General features: G+C 37.1%; 1 protein-coding gene across 2 annotated transcripts in view; it reads right to left on the reverse strand.

Moving 5' to 3' along the window:
• Positions 1-24533: 24533 nt before the first annotated feature.
• The window catches only part of DAZL (deleted in azoospermia like), a 51341-nt gene continuing 48244 nt past the window's right edge, over positions 24534-27630 (reverse strand). For both annotated transcript variants that reach the window (XM_024355351.3, XM_516314.9), the window contains exon 11: positions 24534-26458. In XM_024355351.3, the coding sequence (XP_024211119.1) occupies positions 26405-26458 (54 nt within the window). In that variant the 3' untranslated portion in view covers positions 24534-26404. The remainder of the gene's footprint in view (positions 26459-27630) is intronic.

A 27630-nucleotide genomic window follows, 5' to 3' on the forward strand; every position in this document is an offset into this window, starting at 1 on the left:
TTATTTTATGTCATTTATACTTCAAAATGTCGTTAAAACTCTCAACAAATTAGGTATGGAAGGAATGTTCCTCAATGTAATAAAGGCCGTATTTGACAAGCCCACAGCCAACATCATACTCAATGGTAAAAAGCAGAAAGCTGGCCGGGCATGGTGGCTCACGCCTGTAATCCCAGCACTTTGGGAGGCTGAGGTGGGCAGATCATGAGGTCAGGAGATCGAGACCATCCTGGCTAATATGGTGAAATCCCGTCTCTACTAAAATTACAAAAAATTAGCCTGGCGTGATGGTGGGTGCCTGTAATCCCAGCTCCCAGCTACTCGGGAGGCTGAGGCAGGAGAATGGCATGAACCTGGGAGGCGGAGCTTGCAGTGAACCGAGATCATGCCACTACACTCCAGCCTGGGCGACAGAGTGAGACTCTGTCTCAAAAAAAAAAAAAAAAAAAAGCAGAAAGCTTTTCCTCTAAGTTCAGGAACAAGGCAAGGATGCCTACACTCACCACTTCTATTGTACATAGTACTAGAAGTGCTACCTACAGCAGTTAGGCATGGAAAAGAAATAAAAGTCATCCAAATCAGAAAGGAAGAAGCAAACTTGTCTCTGTAGATGACATGACCTTGTATACAGAAACTCCACCAAAAAACTGTTAGACCTAATAAATTAATTCAGTAAAGTTGCAGGATACCAAAATCAACATACAAAAATGAATTGCATTTCTATACACCAACAACAAACTATCTGAAAAAGAAAGAAAGAAAACAATCCTACTTACAACAGCATCAAACACAATAAAAATACTTAGTAATAAATTTAATCAAGAGTTTAAAGATCTGTACATTGACAACTATAAAACACTGAGGAAATAAACTGAAGATGACACAAATAAAAATAAAGATATCACATGTTCATGTATCAGAACTAATATTATTAAAATGTCCATACTACCAAAGGTGATGTATAGATTCAATGCAACAGAATTTCTCTATCAAAATTCCAATGGCATTCTTCACAGATATAGAAAAAAATGATTCTAAAATTCATATGGAACCACAAAAAACCATGAATAACCAAAGCAATCTTGAGAAAGAAGAACAAAGCTGGAGGCATCACATATCCTGATTTCAAACTGTGTTACAAAGCTATATTAATCCAAACAGTACAGTACTGGCATAAAAACAAACAGACCAATAGAACATGAGTTTGAATGGTACAGGTCCATTTATATGTGAATTTTCTTCTGCTTGTGGCACACCTGGGACAGCAAGACCAATCCTCCTATTCTTTCTCTTCCTCAGTTTACCCAACAGGAAGACAAGGAGGATGAAGACCTATCCACTTTGACTTAATAGTAAATATATTTCTCTTCCTTATTATTTCATTTAATAACACTGTCTTTTCTGTTTACTTTAGCATAAGAATACAGCATATAATACATATAACATACAAAATATGTGTTAATCGACTGTTTATGTTATTGGTCAATAGTAGGCTATTAGTCATTAAAGTTTTTGGAGAGTCAAAAGTGTTATGCAAGAGCTGGGCACAGTGGCACACACCTGTAGTCCTAGCTACTCAGGAGCCTGAGGCAGGAGGATCCCTAAAACCTAGTAATTCAAGGCCAATCTTGGCAACATAGTGAGACCTCGTCTCAAAAAAAAAAAAGCTATACGCTGGTTTTTGACTGTGCAGGGGTCAGTGCTCCAACTCCATGTTGTTCAAGGGTCAAGAGTATATTATATGCAGAATATAAGAAAGTAGAACTCATCAAAACATAAAGTACAATGGCAGTTGCCAGGGAATGGGGGTGGAGGAAATGGGTAGATTTTGACCAAAGGGCACAAACTTTCAAGTTATAAGATGAGCATTTTCTGGGAATCTAATGTATAGCATAGGTGATAATGTATGTATGTTTTAATTTGATTGTAGTAATCATTATACGATGCATTAGGTTGGTGCAAACATAACTGCACCAACCTAATATATGTATATCAAATCATTACATTGTATACCTTGGGTATATATAATCTTCATCAATTAAGTAAATAAAGATAAAATGGTCAGGTGCGTTTAATAATTAAGAGTCTGAAAGAGGGAAAAGTCAGTTAAGATTTTGCTTGTAGTTAGAGAATAAATAGAGCCAAATAAGTATAATTTCCTTGTTCAATTAAAAATCATGAAAAAACTAGCACCAATGTGAATGTATGCTAATTGTGCAATGGTTTTGTACAGTGTGATAATCTACAAATTCAAATACTACACAAGTATTTAAAAAACCCAAAACCATTGTGAAAATGTTTATGGTCTAATGCTAAGTGAGTAAAGGAGACTGAAAAATTGTGCCTAAAACTATGGGTGACAACTTTCCTTCTTACTACTAAAACTCGTTTTGAGCAGTAACTAGTAATAAAATAGAAATGGAAGCATTTTAAGCTTTTTAATTTTTAATGGATGACTTAAAGACAGTCACTTATTTTTTTTCTAAATGATTCAAAACCTAACCAGGTGGTATGGAGGAAAACCCAGCACTTTTTGAGGAGTCTGAATAATCAGGCAATTGACCACATCAAACAAGTGCATTTCTAGTAGAGGTTGAAAATCCCTTCTCCAAAATGCTTGAAATCAGAAATGTTTCGGACTTGGGGTTTTTTGTTGTTGTTGTTTTTTATTTTGGAATATTTGCATATATGCAATGAGATATCCAAGTCTAAACATGAAATTCATTTATGTTTCACATACCTTAGACACATGGTCTGAAGGTAATTTTATACAATATTTTAAATAATTTTGTGTATGAAACAATGTTTGTGTACACTGAACCATCTGAAAGCAAAGGTGTCACTATCTCATGTTAGCGCTCAAAAACTTTCAGATTTAGGGGCATTTTGAAATTGAGATTTTTGGATTAGGGATGCTCAACCTGTACAGATTTTAAAAGAAGGCATTCCTGGGAATGATACAGCCAAATAGTAATGACAACTGCCATTAAAACCAAAAAGCTAGATTGAAATATCATCAGAATAAGTTGTCACATCACTGATTCTTCACTAAAACACTTCTATTCAAAAGGCTCAATTTTTGTAGATTGCTAAAGTAGGACCTGAGACCAGGTATCACAAATGCACAAACTTAACACTTAAGCTTTTTAAAACCTTCTTACCAGGATCTCTGGTTTTCTGGGTGCCATGGCATCTCCAACTAGAAAAAGAAATGAAACTCCCTTTGGCTAGAAACTGTGTTCATGTCATTCATGAGGCCCCCTAGGTGTCTACTGAAGATTATATGAGCTACAGTTCACAAACGCACTTTGCGTTTGTTCCACAAGCACTACTGAACACCTATTTTTTAGCAGGTTCCACATGCTGGGCATACAAGAATGAATAAAACACAATCTCTGCCCTGGAATAATTTACAAAGAAATAGCGGTACTACAGGTGCTGTGGAACTACAAAGAGCACGTAAATGTTAGCTTAAAGGTCTCTTTCTAACATCAAACTTTTTTTAATTTTATTTCTCCTGTTTTCACATTCTTATTGCAAAAAACTGAAACAATTCAGAAAAAAAAATTTGAAACTCTCTGAAATCCTACCATCAAGAAATAAGCATCATTAACATTTGGTGAACATCTTTCTTAAGCATTCATGTATTAAATACATGAGGCTTATACTCTAAATGCTATTTTTTAAACTCAGTGCTATTTTTCAACCTTCCTTTCCTAAGCAGCAGCATGTAGTAGATCTCATGAGATGTTGCATCTTTTTTTAATGTGATGTCAGCTATTATCATTTATATGCCTTGGCCTGTCATAAAAGTCTGCAGAATCTAACTCAAGCCACCTCTGTTCATTCACCTCCACCTGATCTGGTAGGTGCTGCCTCTTGTCCTCTGTTCATTCACCTCCACCTGATCTGGTAGGTGCTGCTTCTTGTCCTAGTGTGGAAGGGACCCTGACCTTGAAATTGAAAGGACTTGCTTCTGGTGCTGACCCTGTTCTGACCCTTGGTCATCACTTAAACCTTCCTAAGTTCCAGTGTTCTCTTCTGTAAAACTAGGGTTGTAAATATTTGCCCTGCCTGCCTTCTTCCCACTGGCTATTCCCTCTACTAAAAACTGGGCTCCTTGACCTCCAGGAATCTACAGGCCAGTGAGGGAGACAGGTAAGAAAAAAGGAAATTTGAAAACACTGTCAAGGGCTACCTCTACCCTAATACCTTAACAGTTTGTTCTCAACTCAGTATCTAGAGTGACTCTTTACATAAATAAATCAAATCTCGCCACTTGTATTAGTCTGTTCTCATGCTGCTAATAAAGACTGGGTAATTTAAAAAGAAAAAGAGGTTTAATGGACTCACAGTTCCACATGGCTGGGGAGGCCTCACAATCACGGCAGAAGGCAGAGGAGCAAAGGCACTTCTTACATGGCAGCAGGCAAGAGAGTGTGTGCAGGGGAGCTGCCCTTTATAAAATCATCAGATCGCATGAGACTTATTCACCATCATGAGAACAGCATGGGAAAAACCCGCCCCCATGACCCAATTACCTCCTACTAGGTCCCTCTCATGACATGTGGGGATTATGGAAGCTACATTTCAAGATGAGATTTGGGTGGGGACACAGCCAAGCAATATCACTACTTCTCTACCCAAAAATATTTCAGTGGCTACGAACTCATTCAGAATAAAAACCAATGTCCTCACTATGACCTCTGAGGGCCTTTGCGATATGGCCACCCATTACCAATCTGTCCTCACTCCTGCCACTGGGTTCCTCCCTCACTCTACTTCAACCACACTGACCAACTTGCTGTTCCTGAAGATCACTAGGCATGCTTTTCCCTCAGAGCCTTTGCACTGGCTGTCCCCTCTGTCTGCAATGCTCTTCCCCAAGATATCAGTATGATTTCCTACTTGACCTATTTCAAGTCTTTGCTCATTTGTAACTTTCTGAGTAAGGCCTTCTGTGACCATTCTATCTAAAATGGAAATCCCACTCTGCTGAAGCCATCTGGATCTCCCTTGCCTCCTTGCTATAGTACCACTTGCTAACCTTCCATATGTGTCACTCCTTGCTCTCCTTATTGTCTTTCTCCTTGACTAGAAAATAAGCACTACAAGGGCAACATTTTTGTGTGCTTTGTTTCCTGATATTTCTATCTAGAGCTATGTCTAGTGTAGTAGATGCCAAACAAATGCTTGTTGAATTAATTGGACAGAGCTGAACAGAGAATGGAAGGTAGGAAGACTGCCTCGTCACACAACTCTGTGTGCACCCTTCACACTGTAGTCCATGTGATGGCAGCTCCTAGAGTTGTGCAACTGCACAGGCTTCACAGCTGTGCGGCAACCCCAACAACCACCATGGAATTACTTTGTCAAAGAGTATGAATCATTAAATAAAAATTTTTTTTTCTGGTAATGAAAAACTACAAAAGCATAAAAAGGAGAAAAAATCATCCTAAATTGTTCAACCTAGTGATAATACCCCCATTAATATTTGCTGAACATTCTTCTAGACACTTCTGTACTGATATGTACACATATAAATCTTCATTTTGCATAAGTGACATCATACCATAAATGCTATACTAATATCTGCTTTTGTTTTTACCCAACAGTATATAACGATGAGCTCTCTGTGTCAGTAAATATAAATCCATATCATTTCTTTAAACCAGGAATCTGCAAATTAAGGCTCACAAGCCAAATCCACCTGCTTTTTTTTTTTTTGTAAACAAAGTTTTAGTGGAACACGATCATGCTGATTCCTTTATGTACTATCTATGGCCATTTCTGTGCTACAATGGCAGAATTGACTATTTCTGACAGAAACCATATGGCCCACAAATCTACAATATTTACTATCTATTCTTTTACAGAAGAGTTTGCCAGCCCTGCTTCATAGCTGAGTATTAAATGGTATGAAAATATTCTATTTGAATTATTCCTCTATTAGAACACATTTAGCTTGTTTCTATTTTTGTTGATGAATAGGTCATATATATATCTTTTGACTCATGTCCAGTGTATCACCTTAGGATAACTTCCTAGAAGTGGATTGGCTGGGCCAGACATGAACTCTGTAAACGTTCTTGATACACGATTAAAATGCCCACAGCATGGAAACCTCATCTATTTCTGTGCCTTTGTATTTTCTTTGTGTAGTTTGGTTTTGTTTAGTTGGTTCAAGTAAAATTAGTTCCTTTTGAAAACATTCAGCTTGTATGAACTCAACTAAAGGTATCAGGAATTTCCAACCACAACCCGGCCAGGAGTTTGCCAGAGGTCAAGAAAGCTCCTGCCAGGTAGCTCCAAAGAGGCTAGGGATCTGGTGAGGAATGGAGAAGAGGAGAGGCTGAAAACTTAGAAGAGAGCAGCCAGGGACTGATGCAGGATCCTTTGAGCCTGCCGAAAGATCTGAACTCTGGGCCACAACTGTCCTTTTGACCCCATCCAGTTACTGGGAGTTTAACCATCCATGCTCCACACAACTGTAGCTTTTCTTCTCCTTCTGTCCACCTGTATCTCTGTCTCATTAGATTGCTCTGATTTTGTTATTGATTATCTAGGAAATAAATACAACCAACTTTTTGCCTATTTCCAAATTGTTACGGCTGGTAGAAATAATCAGCATAAAATAAAACTGACAACAGATGATACCACACATGGCAACATTGCTATTGATTAAAAATGGACAGATGGCTCACATCATTTTAATAAAATTTATCCAATTTTTATTTTTTGTTTTTGTTTTTTATTTCAATAGCTTTAGGGATACAAGTGGTTTTTTGTTACATGGATGAATTGTATAGTGGTGAAGTATGAAATTTTAGTGCACCCATCACCTGAGTAGTGTATATTGTACCCAATACGTAGTTTTTTATCCCTCATGCCTCACCCACTTTCTCCCTCTTTTGATTCTCCGATGTCCACTATATAACTCTGAATGTCTTTGTATCCTTATAGCTTAGCTCCCACTTATAACTGAGAACACACGGTATGTGGTTCTCCATTCTTAAGTTACTTCATTTAGAATGGCCTCCAGTTCCATCCAAGTTGCTGCAAAAGACATTTTCTTGACAAAACTTAGACTTGCAAAATTTGATGTCAGGGAGATTTGGATTTGTAAAACAGAAGCAAAAATTGTGGCGGTTGAAACTAAATAAGGAAAAATTAATGTGGTACAAAAAACTGATCAATGAATCTGATTTGTATAAAAACAATGAAAATAAGAAAAGAATTGCAGTGAAAAGAAATTTCGATGAAATAAAAATAAACACAGCAAACATGGAAACTGGCTTTGCTGCATGGTACAGAATACCAATCAAGGGATTAAATTGGCTTGACATTGTGCTGGAAAATATTTTCTTGATGAAAAGCCATCTCTGTTGGGGATGAAATGTCTTTAAACCCACAGCTAGACAAATAACTTTCTATTCATTACTGGACTTTTCTCATTAGCCAATTTTTCACAAGAATTTTGGGGTCTCTGAAATCACTAAAGCCCCAAGAAAAAGGAAAATGAAATCTCCTATCATTGCGCTGTGCAGAACCTGTTTTGCAAGCAAGTTACAGCCAATTTGAACACTTCTCACACTGACCTTACCATTTTTTAGAAGATAAAAAAATTCTGCACAGAAATTAAGTATTACGTACTTCTTTCTAACAATTCCAGGGAGGTAGACATTATTGTACCATTTCAAAGTCTTTTTATAGTGTACATTTAATAGCAAATAAGAGAATATTTTACAATTTGATTACATAATTTTACATGTGAGTTTTGTTGGGCTTATAGGCCGTATTATTTTTTACCCATCTACTATATTTCTTTAATAGGCTTCTGGTGAGGATTTTATAATGTTATGCTAGTTTGTCTTATTTTTATTAGAATATTCTTTTTATTGAAGATTTCCTATATCAAAAAAACAAACAAAGGAGAAAAATAAAATACGAAAATTAGAAATCAGCCATGGCCTCTATGGAGTGCAGTCACCAATGTGCAAATACCAGAAGCAAAGTATTTTTGTTTTATTTTTATTTTTATGGCTCCCGTGGTGACCTCATTTATAGACACTGTTCCCAAAGCTGAATTATGTACGAAAGCAAATACGGGAGACAGGAAGCAGGAAAGGAAAAGTGCAAAATCAATAAAGCAACATCTCAAACACCGTGAATGATCCCGTTATTTTTTCCCCCTCATCAGGATTGACTCAAGGCCAGGGCTGCAAAATATTGAAAAAGACCAATTAAAAATTCTAAGCTGTCTGAAATGACTGTGGTCACACAGGTGAAATTTGGTTTAAGAGAAAAAAGAAATTGTTAGCTTCTTGAGGGCAGAAATATTGTAGTATCTCTATATTGCCCACTAGCTCTTATTGAATAAATGAATGGGTGAGAAAAAAATAATGCACAAATGAAAATCTGTCATTATTTAAATACTTGGGACTTATCTAGTCTTACTCAGTGGTTCTCAACCTTGACTGCACATTAGAATCATTTAGAGTTATTTTTTCTTCCGTTTTTACTGATGTATTATATATAGAAAAGTACATATATCTAGGGGAGCTTTTAGAAACTGCTAATGCCCCCTATAATGGTTAAAATTTAAAATACTGACAATATTTGGTGTTGTGACAAATATGTAGGACAACTGAACACTCACACATCACTGGTGGAAGTGCAAAACAGTACAACTACTTTGAAAAATGTTTTGGAGGCCAGGCACAGTGGCTCATGCCTGTAATCCCAGCACTTTGGGAGACCGAGGCGGGCAGATCACGAGGTTAGGAGTTCAAGACCAGCCTGGCCAACATGGTGAAACCCCGCCTCTAATAAAAATACAAAAATTAGCAGGGCATGGTGGCACATGCCCATAATCCCAGCTACTCGGAAGGCTGAGGCAGGAGAATTGCTTTGAACCTGGGAGGTGGAGGTTGCAGTGAGCCGAGATCATGCCACTGCACTCCAGTCTGGGAGACAGAGCGAGACTCCGTCTTGGGGGGAAAAAAAAAAAAAAGAAAGAAAGAAAGAAAGATGGTTTGGAAGTTTCTTATAAAGTTAAACAGACACTTACTACATAACCCAGCAATTCCACTCCTATGCATTTACCCAAGAGAAATGAAAACATATCGCCACACAAAGATTTTAATATGAGTATACATAGAAGCTCTATTCGTAACAGTCAATACATGGAAGCAGCCCAGATATCCACTAACAGGTAAATGGATAAACAAAATGTGGTACTTCCATACAATGAAATACTAATCAGTAGCAAAAAAGAATAAACTGTGGATATATGTAACAATATGATGACTCTCACAGACATGCTGAGTGAAAGAAGCCAGACTGTTAGATTCTGTTTATACGAAATTCTTGAATAATTACCATTAAGCTATAGTAACAAGCCAGATCAGGGGTTGCCTGGGATGAAATGTGGGGTATTTGAGGATGATGGAAATATTCTATACTTGATTAGAGTGGTGTTTATAGGGAGGATATATATTTGTCAAAACTCATTGAACTGTACACTGAAAATAAATGCATTTTGTTGTGCGTAAATCATACCTTGGAAAGATTGATTAAAAAAAAACTGTTGACACCCAGACTCCACCTCAGACCAATTAAATTAGAATCTCTAATGGAATCCAGATATTGGATCTATTTAAAAGAGCTCCCTGAGTAGTCTGATGTGTAGGAAGAGTTGAGAACCAGTGGCCCTAACTTTAAGAGAATATTGGGCGGAAAATAAAACAACAAAATAATTTTTTAAAGAGTGACATGAAGGATCACGGATGACTTTTATTTTCTTCTTTAAGCTACTCTGTATTTTTGGATTTTTTCCCCATGAATTATGTGCATAATTTTAAAAGACAGTGTTATTTTATTTATTTACCTATTTTATTCCTCTCATCTCCAATTTTGCCCTATCATTCATTTTGGTTCATCATCATATTTGTTCAGATAAGCCATTATCTGACATTTGTCCATCCAAAGCTGATTAACCACCCTCCTATGCAAAGGACTGTTTTAGGAATTGAAGGAGCAAAAAAGAACAAGTAAATCTACTCCAAGCAATCAAAGGCATAGGTGACATAGATGCACACTTTTATTGTTATAAGGACTTCCAAATGTTATAGTAGCACGAAGATGACAAAAGATAAGATTATGTTAATTTATTCTTGTGTGTTTCCAGAAAGTGGTGTGGAAATTTCTTTAAAAACTTAAAATGCACCTAATATAGACCTAGCCATTCAATTCCTGGGTGTTTACGCAAAAGAAATAAAAGCATACATCTACACAAAGACTTATACACTAATGTTAGTAGCAACTTTATTTGCAATAGCCCCAAACTGGAAATAGCCCAAATGCCCATCAGTAGAAGAATGGAAACACAAATTGTGGAAAATCCTTATTATGAAATACTACTCAGCAATAAAAAGGAAGAAACTATTGATACATGCAATGACATGGATGAATCTAAAAATAATTATGAGGAATGAAAGAAACCACAGACCAAAGGGTATATACTGTATGATTCCATTTACATAAACTTCTAGAAAGCTTGAACTAATTTATAGTGACAGAAAACAGATTAGTAGTTGAGGGTGGGGTGGGGAATGAATTACAACGAGATGATGGGAATGTTTCTTATCTTCACTGTTGTGATGGTTTCACAGTAGTATACATATGTCAAAATTCAGCAAATTGTACAATTTAAATATGTGCAGTTTATGTACAATAATTATATTGCAATGAAGCTGTTAAAATTAAAAGGATGGAAAAGAGAAAAAGTAAAACTGACAAGGCTGTGAATGGGCCTGAATGAGACCCATGGCATCCAATTTGTATCTTTGTTAACAACAGAGAACCATTTTGTGGGTCTGGGGTAAGGAGAAGAATCTGGTGACTTCCTAGACTTTAGAGTCTGTTACTGATAGGAGAAGCAGCCAGTGGAGAGGAGGACACTTGGGATGGACCTTCTTTGAACCTTGAGAAGAACATGCTTGGATGACAGACATATCAAGAAAACATGGGGCAGAGTCCCAGCACTTCCTCTTCTCATTGATTCTTTGCATTAAGCTAAAGTGATTTCAATCACTTATTCAACAAACAAAAAGGTACCAAGACCTTTTAGTGGGGGAAAGAAGAGTCTCTTAATGGTGCTGGGACAACTGAATATCCACATGCAAAAGAATAAAGCCAAGCCCCTAGTTCATACTATATAAAAAGTTAACTCAAGATGAATCAATAAGCTAAATATAAAAGCTAAAACTCTACCTCTTAGAAGAAAACATAGGTGTTAATCTTCATGACAGTGGATTTGGCAATATATTATTACATATGACACCAAAAGAATAAAAAACAAAAATAGATATATTGTCAAAACTTAAAAATTTTATGCATCAAAGGAAGGACATTACCAAGAAAATAAAAATCCAGCCTACAAAATGGGCAAAAATATTTGTGAATCGTATCTTTGATAAGGATCTAGTATTGGGAACATACATATAAACAACTTTTAACAACTACAAAAAAACAAACAATCCAAATAAAAAATGAGCAAAGGACTGAATAGATATTTCTATAAAGAATATATACAATGGCAAACATGTTTTACAAATGTTCAATATCATTAGTCATAAGGGAAATGCAAATAAAAGCCACAATAAAGTATCACTTCACAGCCTCTAGGATGGCTATACTTTTTTAAAAATGGCAAATAACAACTGCTGGTGAGAAATTAGAACTTGTACATTGCTGGTTGTAATGTAATATGGTTCAGCTGCTGTGGAAAACAGTAAGGCAATCTCTCAAATGATTAAACACAGAATTACCATATGACCCTTAAGTTCACTTCTATGTGGATACCCAAAAGAATTAAAAATAAGAACTCAATAAAAAATAATAGATGCTGGTGAGGTTGTGGAGAAAAGGGAACACTTATACACCGTTGGTGGGAGTGTAAATTAGTTCAACCATTATGAAAAGCGGTATGGCAATTCCTCAAACAGCTAAAAGCAGAACTACCATTCGACCCAGCAACCCTATTACTGGGTATATACCCAGAGGAATATAAATCACTCTACCATAAAGACACATGTACACTAATGTTCACTGTGGCACTATTTGCAATAGTAAAGACAAGGAATCAACCTAAATGCCCATCAATGACAAACTGGATAAAGCAAATGTGGTACATATACATTATCGAATACTAGGTAGCCATAAAAAAGGAACAAGATCATGTCTTTTGCAGGAACGTGGATGGAGCTGGAGGCCATTATCCTCAGCAAACTAACGCAGGAACAGAAAACCAAATACTGCATATTCTCACTTATACGTGGGAGCTAAATGATGAGAACTTATGAATACAAAGAAAGAAAGAATAGGCACTGGGGTCCACTTGATGGGGGAGGGTGGGAGGAAAGAGAGGAGCAGAAAAGGTAAACTGCTTTGGGTACTGGGCTTAATTCCTGGATGATGAAATAATCTGTAAAACAAACACCCCCATGACATGAGTTTATATAACAAACCTTCACATGTACCCCCAAACCTAAAATAAAAGTGTAAAAAAAAAAGAAAATAGAGACTCAAGTACATGTGCACACGTTTATAGCAGCACTGCTGACAATAACCAAAAGGTAGAAACAGCCCAAATGTCCAGCAGGGGGAATGGATAAACAATGTGGTATAATCATAGAATGGAATATTATTCAACCATAAAAAGGAATAAAGTAGGCCAGGCGTGGTGGCTCATGCCTGTAACCCCAGCACTTTGGGAGGCCGAGGCGGGTGGATCGCGAGGTCAGGAGATCGAGACCATCCTGGCTAACACGGTGAAACCCCGTCTCTACTAAAAATACAAAAAAATTAGCTGGGCGCGATGGCGGGCGCCTATAGTCCCAGCTACTGGGGAGGCTGAGGCAGGAGAATGGTGCGAACCCGGGAGGTGAGATCACGCCACTGCACTCCAGCCTGGGTGACAGAGCAAGACTCCGTCTCAAAAAAAAAAAAAAAAAAAAAAGGAATGAAGTATTTGATACATGCTACAATGTATGCTAAGTGAACAAAACATACTAAGTGAAAGCAGACAAAAGTTCACATACTATATTATTCCATTTATATGAAATATCCAGAAAAGGTAAGAATGCATATTGGTGGTTTCCAGTGATTGCAGGTGTAGTGGGATGGGGAAAAATTGCTTAAAGGTATTTTTACTTCAGAATGATGAAAACGTTTTAGAACTAGATACAGGTGCTGTTTGTATGACATTATGAATGTACTTAGTGCTACTTTAAAATGGTTAATTTTGTTATGTTAATTTCACCTCAACAAATTATTTTTCCAAAAGATTCTCCATATTCTAAACAAATCAGATCTGTTCTGTGTAAACCACTGCAATCTAAGAAAAGAGCGTGGAGTGTGGTGGGATTGAAGTTTAAGTGACAGACATAGGAATTTAGGGTGGTAGTTAAACTGGGGGTCTCTGCAGCCAGACCCCTGCCTCTGTAGCTAACTAGCTCTGTGACATTAGGCAAGATATTTTATAAGTATTTGTGTTCTCATTTATAAAAAATAAGAACAATATCTAACCTCACTAGGGTGTTGTAAGGATTAAATGGGGTAAGCTACTTGATGCAATTTTGTACAGAGCCTGAAACATGGTAAATTTTAGCTCAACCTATTCTAAGAGAATTTTTTTCTCCCTCAAAGTTTAAGTTGTCCATTTCACATTATAGTCCTAGCTATAGCTTTTATAAAGCCCAGTCAAAAATATTTCTATAGCAAGGTGGCTGACTAGAAGCCCTTAGTGCTTGTCTCCATCACAGATGCCAGAATGACTAAAAAAAACACTACATTTTAATGAGAGTAACTGAAGGAGAGTTCCAGAGAAAATCAGAGGAATAGCAGGAATGCTGATGAGCACAGAAACACAACAGCCACATACAGAATGGAAGGAAATGCCAGGCCTTCACCACTCCATCCCCAAATTGAGATCAGCTGGGAACAAAGAGGAACTTCTCCATACAGTGAGGAGGTAAGCAAGAGGATCCCGGCAACCCCTATCAACACCTTGGACACCCACAGAACTCACCACTGCAAAGGTTCCCTGCAGTCTCCTCACAGGCACTATCTAAGCCCAGCTGAAGGAGCTGTCTAGAGCCCGCAAAGCTGTGTTGCCTCCAGAGAAGGTGCTAACACTATGTTCCCCTCTGTGGCCCACATGGCTACTGTGCTATAACATCTCGCAGCTAGACCTACAGCTGGAGTGTGTCTTGCTCAGGGGGCAAGTAGTCACAGGTCCCCTTCATCCCTGAGGCTAAACTGCCACCAAAACACCCCCAGCCTAGGGACTGATCATCCCCAAGGTGAGCTGTAAGCCCGTTACACCCTTCTCCGTGGGGCCAAGTGGAGGTGGAGCTGATCCACCTACTCTTCCCCTGACCCCTCAGGCCAGATCTGAAACAGTACCCTGCCTCCTAGAAAACAACACCTTAGTCACTTTGAGCAGTCATGCCTCCTTGTGCGTAAGTTGAAGCAGTGCCCTGTATCCCAGAAAATGGTGTCTGGGTCACCTGGGGAATCAGTGCCCTGGCCAAGCTGAGCAGCTGTTCACCCCACAGCTAAACTGCTGTAGTACCTTGCATTCCAGAGAAACAGAACAGTGGCTGAACTGAGACCATGTGCCCTACAGGCCAGACAACTCTAGTACCGTAATTTCCTGGAGAGCTGGACTAGCCCTCTAGAGCTGGAGCTGCTGAGACACCCCTCTCTTTGGGAAGTAAAATCATCACGGGGCTGTTTCCTGCCTAACAGGGCCCAAAGGACAGCTGTGCTCCACTGTTCAGGGTACTTGCTACTGCTGCACCTGGCCTCAGAGAGTCTGGGATACTGCTGACTCCACCATCTCAAGGTCTAGAGTCACTACTACTACTACAACTACAATGGGACCCACATTGCCACTGATCCCTATTGGCTTAGGTTCCTGAATTGCAGCACTACCCTGCTCCCTAGGCCCAAATATCCAGAGCACCCTTTCTTCTCCAGAGTTGGTCCAGTGCCATTCCCTGGCCCCTAAAGATAGAATCACAGCTACAACCCAAATCTCTGGGCCCAAGCTGCTAGGGGGTACCTCAGAGTCACAGATCCTGGCTCTTTGGGCAACCTGCATTCAACCTCACCACAGAGAACAAACAAGCACCCCAAGATCCAAGTGCCACAAAAAGTTCATGAGACCTTGAGCCTAGGACCCTAGCACCATAGCCATTAAGAGCACCTAAAGCTGGAACCAAGCACTGCTATAGCTGCTTACAGGCCATGTCAGACCTGACTCCAAAAGGGATACTCTATAGTCTAAATCTCCCCAGTGTATGGAAAATGAGAATAAAGAAACCCCCCAAAGCCTTTGACACGGAGGCTATTAACAACCTATGCCACCACCACTACCACAGACTTTTATGGCCTAAGAAACCGAGGTACCCACAGCTACTGCTGATGTGGAATGCAGCCAAAGAAGGTGCATGAGGCCATACCACTGCACCTATCTTGAAACAGAATCACTACACCCTTCTCAACTGGCACACTAAAACTCAGATGCAGATGAGTCTTTCTCTACAAAAGCAAGAGAAAAGCATTAAGTCACATATAAGAGAATCTCCATTAGGCTAGCAGTGGATTTCTCTGCAGAAATCTTATAGGCCAGGAGAAAATGAGACGATATATTCAAAGTGCTAAAAGAAAAAAATTTTCAGTCAAGAATACTATTCCCAGCAAAACAATCTTCAGAAATGAGGGAGAAATAAAGTCTTTCTCAGATAAGCAGAAACTGAGGGAGTCCACCACAACTAGACCAGCCTTACAAGAAATGCTCGGCCAGGTGCAGTGGGTCACACCTGTAATCCCGGCACTTTGAAAGGCTGAGGCAGGTGGATCACGAGGTCAGGAGTTCAAGATCAGCCTGGCCAAGATGGTGAAACCCCATCTCTACTAAAAATACAAAAAAATTAGCCAGGTGTGGTGGTGGCTGCCTGTAATCCCAGCTACTTGGGAGGCTGAGGCAGGGAACTGCTTGAACCCAGGAGGCGGAGATAGCATGCAGGGAGCCGAGAATGCACCACTGCACTCCAGCCTGGGCAACAGCAAAACTCTGTCTCAAATAATAATAATAAAAAAGAAATGCTCAAGGAAGTCCTACATCTGGAAGTAAAAAGATGATAATCACTATTATAAAGACACAAGTATAAAGATCACTGGTAGAGCAGATATACAAAGGGAAAAGGAAAAATAATCAAACCTTATCACTATAGAAAACTACCAAACTGCAATGATAAACAATAAGACAGAAAGAAATGAACAAATGATATACAAAACAACCAGAAAATAATTAACAAAATGACAGGAGTAAGTCCTCACCTATCAATAGTAACTTGAATGTAAACAGATTAAATTCCTCACATAAAAGATTTAGGCTAGCAGAATGGATTTTAAAAAATGACCCAACTGTATGCTGCCTGCAAGTAACTGACTTCACCTGTAAAGACACTTGTGTGATTACATAGACTGAAAGTGAAGGAATAGAAAAAAAAATTCCATGTAAACAAAAACCAAAAGTGAGTTAGAGTAGCTATACCTATCAAATCAAACAGACTTTAAGTCAAAAACTGCAAAAAGAGATAAAAAGGTCATTATGTAATGATAAAGGGTCCAATTGAGCCAGAGGATATAACAATTGTGAATATATATGCACCCAACGTCAGAGCACCCAGATATATAAAAACCAATTATTATTAAATCTAAAGGGAGAGAGAGACTTCAATATAGTAATAGTTGGGGACTTCAACACTCACTCTCTGCATTGGACAGATACATATACAGAAATCAACAAAGAAACATTAAATCTGAAATGAATTTGAGACCAGACAGACCTAACAGACATTTCTAGAACATTTCATCCAACAGCTGCAGAATACACATTCCTTCCATCAGTACATTCAGCACTTGGAACATCCTTGAGGACAGACCACATGTTCATCCACAAAATAAGTTTCAACAAATGTAAAAGAACTGAAATCATGGCAAGTATCTTCTCTTACCACAGTGGAACAGAACTAGAAATCAATAACAAGAGAAACTTTTGAAATTATACAAATACATGGAAATTAAACAGCATGCTCCTGAATGACAAGTAGGCCAATGAAAGAATTAAGAAGATAATTTAAAAATTTCTGGAAACAAATGAAAATAGCAACATTTGAAAACCTATGGGATACAACAAAAGCCATATTAAGAGGGCAACTTATAGCAATAAATACCTATATCTGAAAAATAGAAAGAAAATAAAAAAACTAATGATGCATCTCAAGGAACTAGAAAAGTAAGGGCAAACCAGAACCAAAATTAGTAGAAGAAAAAAAAATAAAGATCAGAGCAGAAATAAAATGGAGACTACAAAAATACAAAAGATCGACAAAAGAAAAAAGTTGGTTTTGTGAAAAGATAAAATTGGCAAACTGTTAGCTACACAAACCAAGAATAAAAGAGAAAAAGACCCAAATAAAATCAGAAATGAAAAAGGAGACATTACAACTCCTAGAAATACAAAGGAAATACAAAGGATCATTAGAGATATTCTGAACAACTATACACCAAAAAATTAGAAAACCTAGCAGAAAGAAATAGACAAATTCCTGGACACATAAAACCTACCAAGACTGAACCAATAAGAAATAGAAAACCTGAACAGACCAATTATGAGTAACAAGATTGAATCTGTAATAAAAAGCCTCCCATCAAATAACTGAGAAACTGAGGGCTTAACTGCGGAATTCTACCACACATTTAAATACATAATAGCAATTCTTCTCAAACTCTTCCAGAAAATTGAAGAGAATTCTTCAAAGTTCATTCTATGAGGTCAGCATTACTCTGATACCAAATCCAGACAAGGACACAACAAAAAAATGAAACATCTCTGATGAACATAAATGCAAAAACCTCAACCAAATACTAATAAACTGAATCCAGCAGCACATTAAAAAGATCATTCCCCATGACCAAGTGGGATTTATCCCAGGGATGCAAGGGATTCATCATGGTAGAGCAGATATACAAAGGAGAAAGGAAGAATAATCAAACCTTATCACTACAGGAAAATACTAAACTGCAATGATAAACAATAAGACAAAGAAATGGACAAAGAAATGAACAAAGCATATACAAAACAACCAGAAAATAATTATCAAAATGACAGGATGGTTCAACGTATGCAAACCAACTTAAATATGATACATCACATTGACAGAGTGAAGAACAAAAATCATTTGATTATCTCAATAGATGCAGAAAAAGCATTTGATAAAATTCAACAGGGCTTCATGATAAAAAATCCACAACTCAGATGTAAAAGGAACATATCTGAACACAATAAAGGCCATATATGACAAACCCACAGCCAACATCATACTGAACAGAGAAAAGTTCAAAGCTTTTCCTCTAAGATCTGGAACAGACAGACAAGAATATCCACTTTCACAACTTTTATTCAGCATAGTACCAGAAGTCCTAGCCAGAGCAATTAGGCAAGAGAAAAAAATAAAGAGCATCCACATTGATAAGGAAGAAGTCAAATTGTCCTTGTTTGCAGATGACATTATCTTATACATACAAAACCCTAAAAACTCCACCAAAAAACTTTTAGAAATGATAAATGAATTCTGTAAAGTTGCAGTACACGAAATTAATATATGAAAACCGGTAGAATTTCTATGCACCAACAACAAGCCAGCAGGAAAAATAATCAAGAAAGCAATCCCATTTATAATAATAGGTACAAAAAATAAAATAAAGTATCTAAGAATAAATTTAACCAATGATGTAAAAGACCTCTATAAGGAAAACTATAAAAAACTTATGAAATAAAGAAGACACAAAAAAGTAGAAAGACACCCCATGTTCACGGATTGGAAGAATTAATATTGTTAAAATGACCATCTGCCAAAACTGATCTACAGATTTCATGCAATCCCTGTGAAAATGCCAAAGACTTCATAGAAATTAGGAAAAAACAATCCTAAAATTCTATGGAACCACAAAAGACTCCAAGTAGCCAAAGCAATCCTGAGCAAAAAGAATAAAGCTGAAGGCATCACACTAGTGAAATTCAAAATATACTGCAAAGCTATAGTAACCAAAACACCACGGCATATTGAAGAGATCTCTGCACTCTCATGTTTATTGTAGTACTATTCACAATATCCAAGATTTGGAACCAATCTAACTATCCATCAGCAGATGAACAGATAAAGGAAATGTGGTACATCTACACAATGGAGTACTACTAAGCCATAAAAAAGGATGAGATCCTGTCATCTGCAACAACGTGGATGGAACCAAGAACATTATGTTAAATGAAATAAACCAGGCACAGAAAGACAAATAAATGTCTTTATTCTCACTCATATGTGGGAGCCAAAATAATTGATCTCATGGAGGTAAAGAGTAGAACAGTAGTTAACAGAAGCTATAGAGAGTGAGTGTTGGGGTTGGGGATTAGGGAGATTGTTTACTGGTTACAAAAATACAGTTAGAAGGAATAAGTTCTAGTGTTTGACAGCACAGTAGGGTGACTATAGTTAACAATAATTTATTGTGTAGTTCCAAATAGGTAGATTAGGAATGCTCCCCTCACAAAGAAATGATAAATGTTTGAGGTGATGGATATCCCAATTAACCTGATTTGATCACCACTCATTGTACGGAAGTATCAAATTCTCACATGTATCCCATAAATATGCATAATTATTATGTATTCATAAAAAATATTTGTCTTTTGGAGAGTCTGCTATCTATGATATAGTAGAAAAAGCAATGGCCCAGATGTAAAGTCTCATGTAAAGTTCTTACTTATCTGAATCCCAGGGTGTGCAAATTTAAGAAAATCACACCTAAAACCCAGACATGTCTAGCCCTTCAAAGGAGTTGATGAAGACCAAATGAAATCATATATATGAAGTAGCTCTGAAAGCCCTAAAATCCTATACAAATATCATGGAGTATACATGTAATGAGAAGAATGGGATATGAAATCCTGCCTGCCACCTCCAGCATTTTATGAAGGAAAAACAGAAATTGTGCTTAGGGAATGCTGGCCTATGTACAATGATTTCACTCATTTATTAGTGTTCTACTCATTTAAGGCCCTCTCAGAGGAAAGGGAACCATTCCAGAACATATCCTGAAGAGCCTAGCATGATGAGCTACTTCCTACTACCAAAGAAGGTACACAAAAGACTACATTTCAGGACACAGCCATTCACCAAACCACGGCAGTTCTGTACATAGACCACTTCTGAAGTTCTAGTTACTGAAATGTAAAGGCTAGAGAAAACTTAGCTGGGTTTGAGTGGGAGGCAGGTGGGTAGACTGGTGGATGGGAAGCTAACCACATTGATGTGTTGCCCAATTTAATCTCATAATAACCTTATAAAGTAGGTATTAGTGTTGTTGTTTTACAAAGGAGGAAACTGAGGCTCAGTGAGAAGCTCATCCAAGCTTATTCGCGAAGTATCTGGGGCTAGGATTTAAAGTTCACTCTTTTTTATGACATTCTAGTACCTAAGTGATCAGAGACATTTAAGAATGTTCATAGAAGCGTAGTTTGTAACAGCAATCAACCAATCATCACAATTTAAACATTTTAAATTTTAAAATGAAAAATAAAATCCAATTGTCCCCCAGCATGGTAAATGATAAACCACAGAATATTCAACTGATACAACTAAAAAGCAGTAAAATAAATACAATCCCCCAGTCAACATGGATGAGTATAACGTGCCAAAAAAAAAAAAAAAGTTTCTGTGTAAGTTCTTCTAAAGTTCAAAATCATGTGAAAATAAACATTTTATTCAGCAGATGATTAAACCAAAATTCAATTTAGTGGCTTCTTCTTGGGGAGAAAGAGGGTGTGATTGGGAAGGGCACATTTTTTCATTAATGAAATGTTCTATTTCTCAAGCTAACTTGGGTATTATTCTTTAAAGAAATATTTTTATACTTTTGAGTGAATTAAATGTGAAATTTTAAAACACAAACACACATTCAAAAAGAATATGGATATCAAATGCCTAAAGGCTGTCTCTGGAACTTAATCTCATCGTATTTTTCATATTGATTTGTCATTATTATTCTTGCTTAAAGATACATTAGTTAATTCCACGGCAGGAAAAGGAGCAATGACAGGCCATACTTTTCTGAAAACCATGGGTAATAGTGTTTGTAAAATTTGTCAAGTAGGTCAAGGGCATAGTTCTTCACTCCAGGAGGCAAGCACAGTGTCTCTGTCTCCATGATATCCACTCTGACCCCTCCCACTCGAGCCTAGTCCCTCACCCTTGGCTTGCCTGCACTTGGCCTTGCAATCCAGCTTTGCCTCTGTAATCACTCTCTCCTATCACTCATTTCCGGCCAAAAGTCTTGGTTTTCAGACTTTTCATTCAATCCATTTCAGCCCATTCATGAGTCACTCTTGCCTATGGACAACCGGCACTCCCGGGCACAGGCTTGGCAGGGGAAGATGAATTCAGTGAATTAAGCCAACGAAATCCTTTATGAAAGTCATAATGGACCTGACAGGGCTGTTTCTATCCTAAATCCAGGGGTAGCTTGAGATGATATAATGAGAGATCCTCATCTGAGGCAGTATTTCTCAAAGTATGTGTTACAGTGATCAGAATCACCTGGGGCACATGTTAAAAATGCAGATCATTGGGCCCATCCAGAGCATTAGAATAGGAGCATCTGAGAATGGGGCCCAGGATTTGGCAACTCTGAAAAACACCCCTGATGATAGTTCTGATACTCTTTGATTTCCCTGTAAAATTGGCATTGAGGAAACCTGCCCTATCAAATATTGGGCTGATCTAATCTAATCATGGATACAACTTTGGATGGTGAGCATATGGGTTTTTTGTCAGACACATCACCAACCAGAATGATAAGCAGCAACCAAGTCATGTTCAGAAAAAAAAAAAAAAGTGCAGAGTCAAGCTTTTCTCATATAGCGGGTGTACTACTTAAATACTGTTCAGATTTTACTCAGTGAAGCCACTCCAACACTAGGTAGGGGATCAGCATAGATAAAAACAAAGAGAAAATGTTCTCTGCATTTTAAATTACCTGTCTCCATTCTTACTGGCCCAGTTAGATTTATGGAGGTTGTGGAGGAGGTGGGGAGAATCATATCAAAATTTTTAAACAAAGGTACAAGGGCAGAGGGGACATGTCCACTTAAACAGCCGGCCTGGCCGTATTAGTATCAACTCTGCCTTTCTTCTATAGTAGAGTTTCATTAAGATTGAGCCAGAATGGTGTGTCTCTATCCATTTTATTTTGGGCAAAGACAATAGATGTGATTAGAGCCTTAGTATACTTTTGCTAGATTTTTTTTCTGTAAAAAAGAACTAATGAAGGATTATAAAACCTCCAACTTTCCAAAGTGCTTGAAATGTTACTATTCCTTCAAATTTATAAAGAGCTTTCATGACCTGAATATCCCAGTCAGGCAAGCATTTGTTCTACTGTTAAAGACCTGGTGAACTGGTATCTTTAAGTTTTATATGTGGGAAAACGCACATTCCTGGCATGCAGCCTTAATGGAGGTGCACATAAGATACAAAGCCTTGCCTTGGGAAAATGAACTAGAGACTCAACTAGAAAACTTTGTTTCAGACCAGTTAAAAATGTAAAATATAGCTACCATAGAGTTTAATTGTACAGTGGTAGTTTCAGTTTCTGTACCAGGAGACAATTTTTTTGCATTTTCTTGGGATTGGCCCACAGCTACAGCCATATTGGACAGATGTTTTTAACTCTAAATGCAATGTAGAATTACCTATCATTTCTTTGCTATGCAGATTGAATATTTTGCATGAGCATTCAAAAACGCCTGTTTATAGTCTGAACTTCTTATGTCTATTGTTTTCTACTACCAAATGTACTGTCTACAGATGGAAAACTCAGTCTTTGATGGGTGGTGAGGAATTGCTCACAACCATCAGTTACACACAGAGAGACATACTACACATAATGTTGGGAAGGGTTAGATTACACAGTTATCAAAATATGTACAGGAGCAATCCTCATCTAGAAGAAAGTGTTTCAGGGATTCCAAATGATCATACTCAACAGCTGGCCCTATTCGCAAGACTTGGTCAATGGAAAATACTGCTGCTTTTCTCTCCCTTATGTTTCCCCACCTTCTCTATTGCCATCTTTGTGAAAGCAGAGTGGCACATTGCCTTATAGTTGCTGCTCCTTATTACCCTCAATTGACAGCAATGAAAGCAGGCAAGGCGATTAAGCAATGTGGCAGCCCATTGTTGAGTTTATCTTTAAAGACAGCCAAGAGAATTTTAGTGAAGAAGGGCCAGAGGTGCTTTACAACTAGAGGGAACCGCCGTGGAGTATTAATTTTTAAAAGTCAATGACTTCCTTGCAAGATGGGTACTATCAATTTTGAAGTTATTCTGAATTAAAGGTAATCTGATTTTAGAAAAAGAAAAAACAAACATGGAGAATACACTTATGGAGGTGACCAATCTTTTTAGAGTTGCTTGATTTTGCCATAACTTGAACTTTTTACAAAAAAGTGCTGAACAGTATTTTTCAATTCCAAAGATTTGGTTTTTGTGTTAAGAATTTAATACTAAACCACAAACATGCTTGAGATAACAAGCTGGTGTAAAGCAACTATCTTAAGGCGTATGTAAGTCTAGTTTTGGGGTCTGAAAATACCATAAACTCACTCAGCTTGCGCTATAACCAAATATTCTGGATAATGGTTGGTATATACGTAACCACAGATACACGCATATATAGACACACATATGTATACATATATACACATATACACATTTAAGAATTACTAATTTTTAGCCTATTATTAGACATTAAACATCACAATTTAATCTTTGGTGATGCAGAAAGCACTGTTTGGTATCCTGCAGAACCTTGGAGTCAACTTTCTGGTTATGAATCAGTAAGCTTACTAACTGATGAAATATAGCAGTGTCTGGGGGGGGAAATTTCCTCTCCACTGGGCTCAGCTTATAGAATTGGGAGTACTAGAACTACAGCTCGAAGAGGTAGTAAGTACTGATTTTTTTTATTGCATCCGTAAGAAGTACATGCAATACAAAAAATTTAAGCTCTATTAGGCAACCGCAATACCCCGAAATAAAAGGTCTAGAGATTAGGCCCAAAGCGTACAGTAGACAAAATGTTTCATAGGGTCCAAATTGAGAGGGACCTTAGCCATGAGATAGCAGAGTCAGATGTGTTCATCAGCATTCCTACTCGGCACTGCTGTTCATGCATCTCTTAAATTTCTCTTTGTACCTGAATTTGCTTTTATGACCTAACTCTGCCAGATCAGTAAATTGAACTTTATACTTTTGCATTTTAAGAATCTAAATCTTGTTACACAGTTCCCACCCAACTCCCCACCATTTTAGATTATTACATCAGAATGCTAAAAACACTTTTGAAGAAAAAAAGTTTATTTTTATTCATGTATGCAAAGACAGTATCAGCAATAGGCAGAAGCATATTTCTAAGTTTAGAATTAATTTTCCATTTTGAAAGGTTCAGGACTTTATCTTTTTTACCCTTACTCTTTTAAATGCTTCACTCCAACAAAGACAAAAATTTATTCCCTTACTTTTCCTTAAGGTCATATTGGAATAATTAGAAGTAGCTCTTTAGAATATAGATATCATTTATAGTAAGCTGGAGATTTAATCACAGAATGATATGTGTCAGAATGTTATAGCACCAAAAAAACTACAAATCATTTTTAAATGGACAAATTCATAGTGCTTTCAATTTCCGAGGTGTAATAAAGCCCTCTTGGGAATTCTAAAGTTAAAAGACTCTCTCCTTCAGATTCAGAATGAAAATTTTAAGGAATTATAGACCCTAGGGGGCACTAGTAATATGGCTCATAGTAACTACATTAAGTTAGAGTTTCTACGTTTTAGGGAAGAAGTCATTGAAAGAAGGGCCAGAAAGCCGCTTTAAACTCATGTCCATGGCAGATCAAATGGTACTGATACAACTTTTTCCCTTAGAAAGGTATTATATCCCATTGCTACCGTTCCAGGGTTTGGCCCTTGAACTGCTCTGCTCATACAGCTACTTTCATTCTTTATATCACCAGTTCTAGGAGCAAACCTCCTCAAAGACTAGTGACAAAGGCTGGAAACGAAAAGACTGTGAGTATAGCAAAAGGGCTCTGGTGCTCTAGCTGTTTGTCACAATGTAAAATGAAGACACCAGCTAATCTAGAAACAATTGCTAACTTTTAACTCTAGCACATTCTTAAGATATACTTATTAAACAACTTTTGTGGTTCAGAAATAACCGAAACTAACTACTTTGACTCTTCTGGACATATTTTACTTTACAAAAGGAAATATAACAGACTAAATCTATTTATAGCAAGTAACTAATATTTCAATGTTTTTATAAAAACAATTCCCTTCAGATACTCTGATTAACCTCTAAGTGACATAAAAAAGTTGCAGCATTCTTTAATACCAACATTTTGCACAATTTGACATACAGCCAAGTTTAGCATTTCAAAGAAAAAAGTTTTTACAAAAAAGAAGAATGGTGACTCATTGAGAAGCTTATGTACCTAGTAAAGTTTAGTTTGTCTTGGATTCTTTTAAAAATTAGGCCCAGAATTTTAGTTATCCTAATTACTATCCTAATCAAATAGGATATATATGTGTGGATTCTAGATAAAAGATAAAATATTTTGAATAAACATATGACCCACTGATTGGACTGTTTGCTTTGAATCTGTTTTGCTGGGTTTAGATAAGAAGACTTCAATAAAGCTAACTATATATTGAGTTCCACTGATTAAAAATGCAGTTTTAAAAATTTTGCTTTTGTGGTAAATTTCTAGAGAAATCATAAATGCAAAGCTCAATACTGTAAATACTGTACTGTTCACAGGTACTTGTTGGAGAAGTGAAATGTTTGTATTCAGACCAACAAAATTCTGACCTTTCAAAATAGGTTTTTAAAAACATTTTTTTGAAAATCAGTATTTGCTTTTAAACACTTAAAATGCCAATTTTTAAAAAATCCTTGCAGATAAATCTTAGAATCTTTCAGTCTCAATTATTTTTTTACTTTCAACTATATTTCAACACAGAACCAGTTTCTAAATAAACATCTAATGAAGAACAGTTTAAGATAAAACTAGAGAGTCTAATAATACAACTTATACACAAAGTTTGAGTGTGATTTACCAAAATTCAGAATTTCTATAATAGTGGAAACCTTTTAGCTTAATACTCAAAACCAGCAACTTCCCATGTAACTAGATAAGCCAGGAGGATCAAACAGATTTAAGCATTGCCCGACTTCTTCTAAAGTGATGCACTCTTTTATCCTGGAAAAGATAGAAAGAGTCCTTTTACTTTACAGAAAATTTCTGATTACTACTATAGATCTGAAAGTTGTCAAAAACTTAAACCATTTGTTTTGGGTTTAAACATTATAAATAATGAGAAAAAAAGATTATTCTTTTTGAGAAGCATTCTTGAACACTGGGATAACATATATACCAGGATGGCTAGTTTTATTAAACAGTTTAGTTAAAAAAGAAATCAATTAAAAAAAAAGAAATCCCAGTAAACTCAGAAATAACAGGACTTAGACTCAATATCATTTTATGTACTTCTTAATTAATAATTTTGCAGTAATGTCCCAAAGACAGCTGGTAGAAAATGTAATTCTAAAAAATACTGTTTTCACTGACTGAACTGCATCTAATAGGAACCACGGCTTGTGAACAGCTCTCCAATCTGAAATTTCATGTTTTTAGGTTAAAAGATGTAAGTTTTGGCATTTAAAGACATATCATTAACCTGTGAAGATGTATTATTCTTTAGAAAGCAAGAGAAAAATTTAAAATACATGCAAAACTTTCTTTTCACTCTATGTTGCCTACAGATGTGCAGAGAGAAAAAAGTGAGAGGCCTTAAAAGGAGAAATGGGACTAAGCAAATGAGTAATAACATAATAGCATTTTATTTTCTACAAAGTTAACTGTGCCCTTTTCCTAGGACCTCAGTTTCACTGTCATATAAATAAAAGTGGCTTCTGGAAGTTACCTAATCTGTCAAGAGTGATATCCTATTTAAGTTAAAATCTAGAAAACTGGTCACCAACATGTATCTTCACAGGTCACGCAGGAAACAAGATTATGAAGGGACTACAGAATCAAGACAATGAAGAGTGGAATTAGCTATGGAAATAGTAAATACATTCAAAAATACCTCATGCATTCAAATTCAATACAACAACATGCAGTCAATCAAAATAGGTCTAGATGTCAGACAACTGCAGGATGCCAACTTCGGATTCCTCTCCCAAACAAGCAGAAAACTCTGGGAGTTTAAAGGGAGTCTTTTGTCTAATACCAGGTGAGAACTCAAGTTTCAAAACTCCTTCTGGGCTAGGCATGGTGGCTCACGCCTGTAATCCCAGCACTTTGGAAGGCTGAGGTAGGAGGATCACTTGAGCCCAGGAGTTCAAGACCAGCCAGGGGCAATATAGTAA

Source organism: Pan troglodytes, chromosome 2 (assembly GCF_028858775.2).
Source record: "Pan troglodytes isolate AG18354 chromosome 2, NHGRI_mPanTro3-v2.0_pri, whole genome shotgun sequence".
Lineage (NCBI taxonomy): Eukaryota > Metazoa > Chordata > Mammalia > Primates > Hominidae > Pan > Pan troglodytes.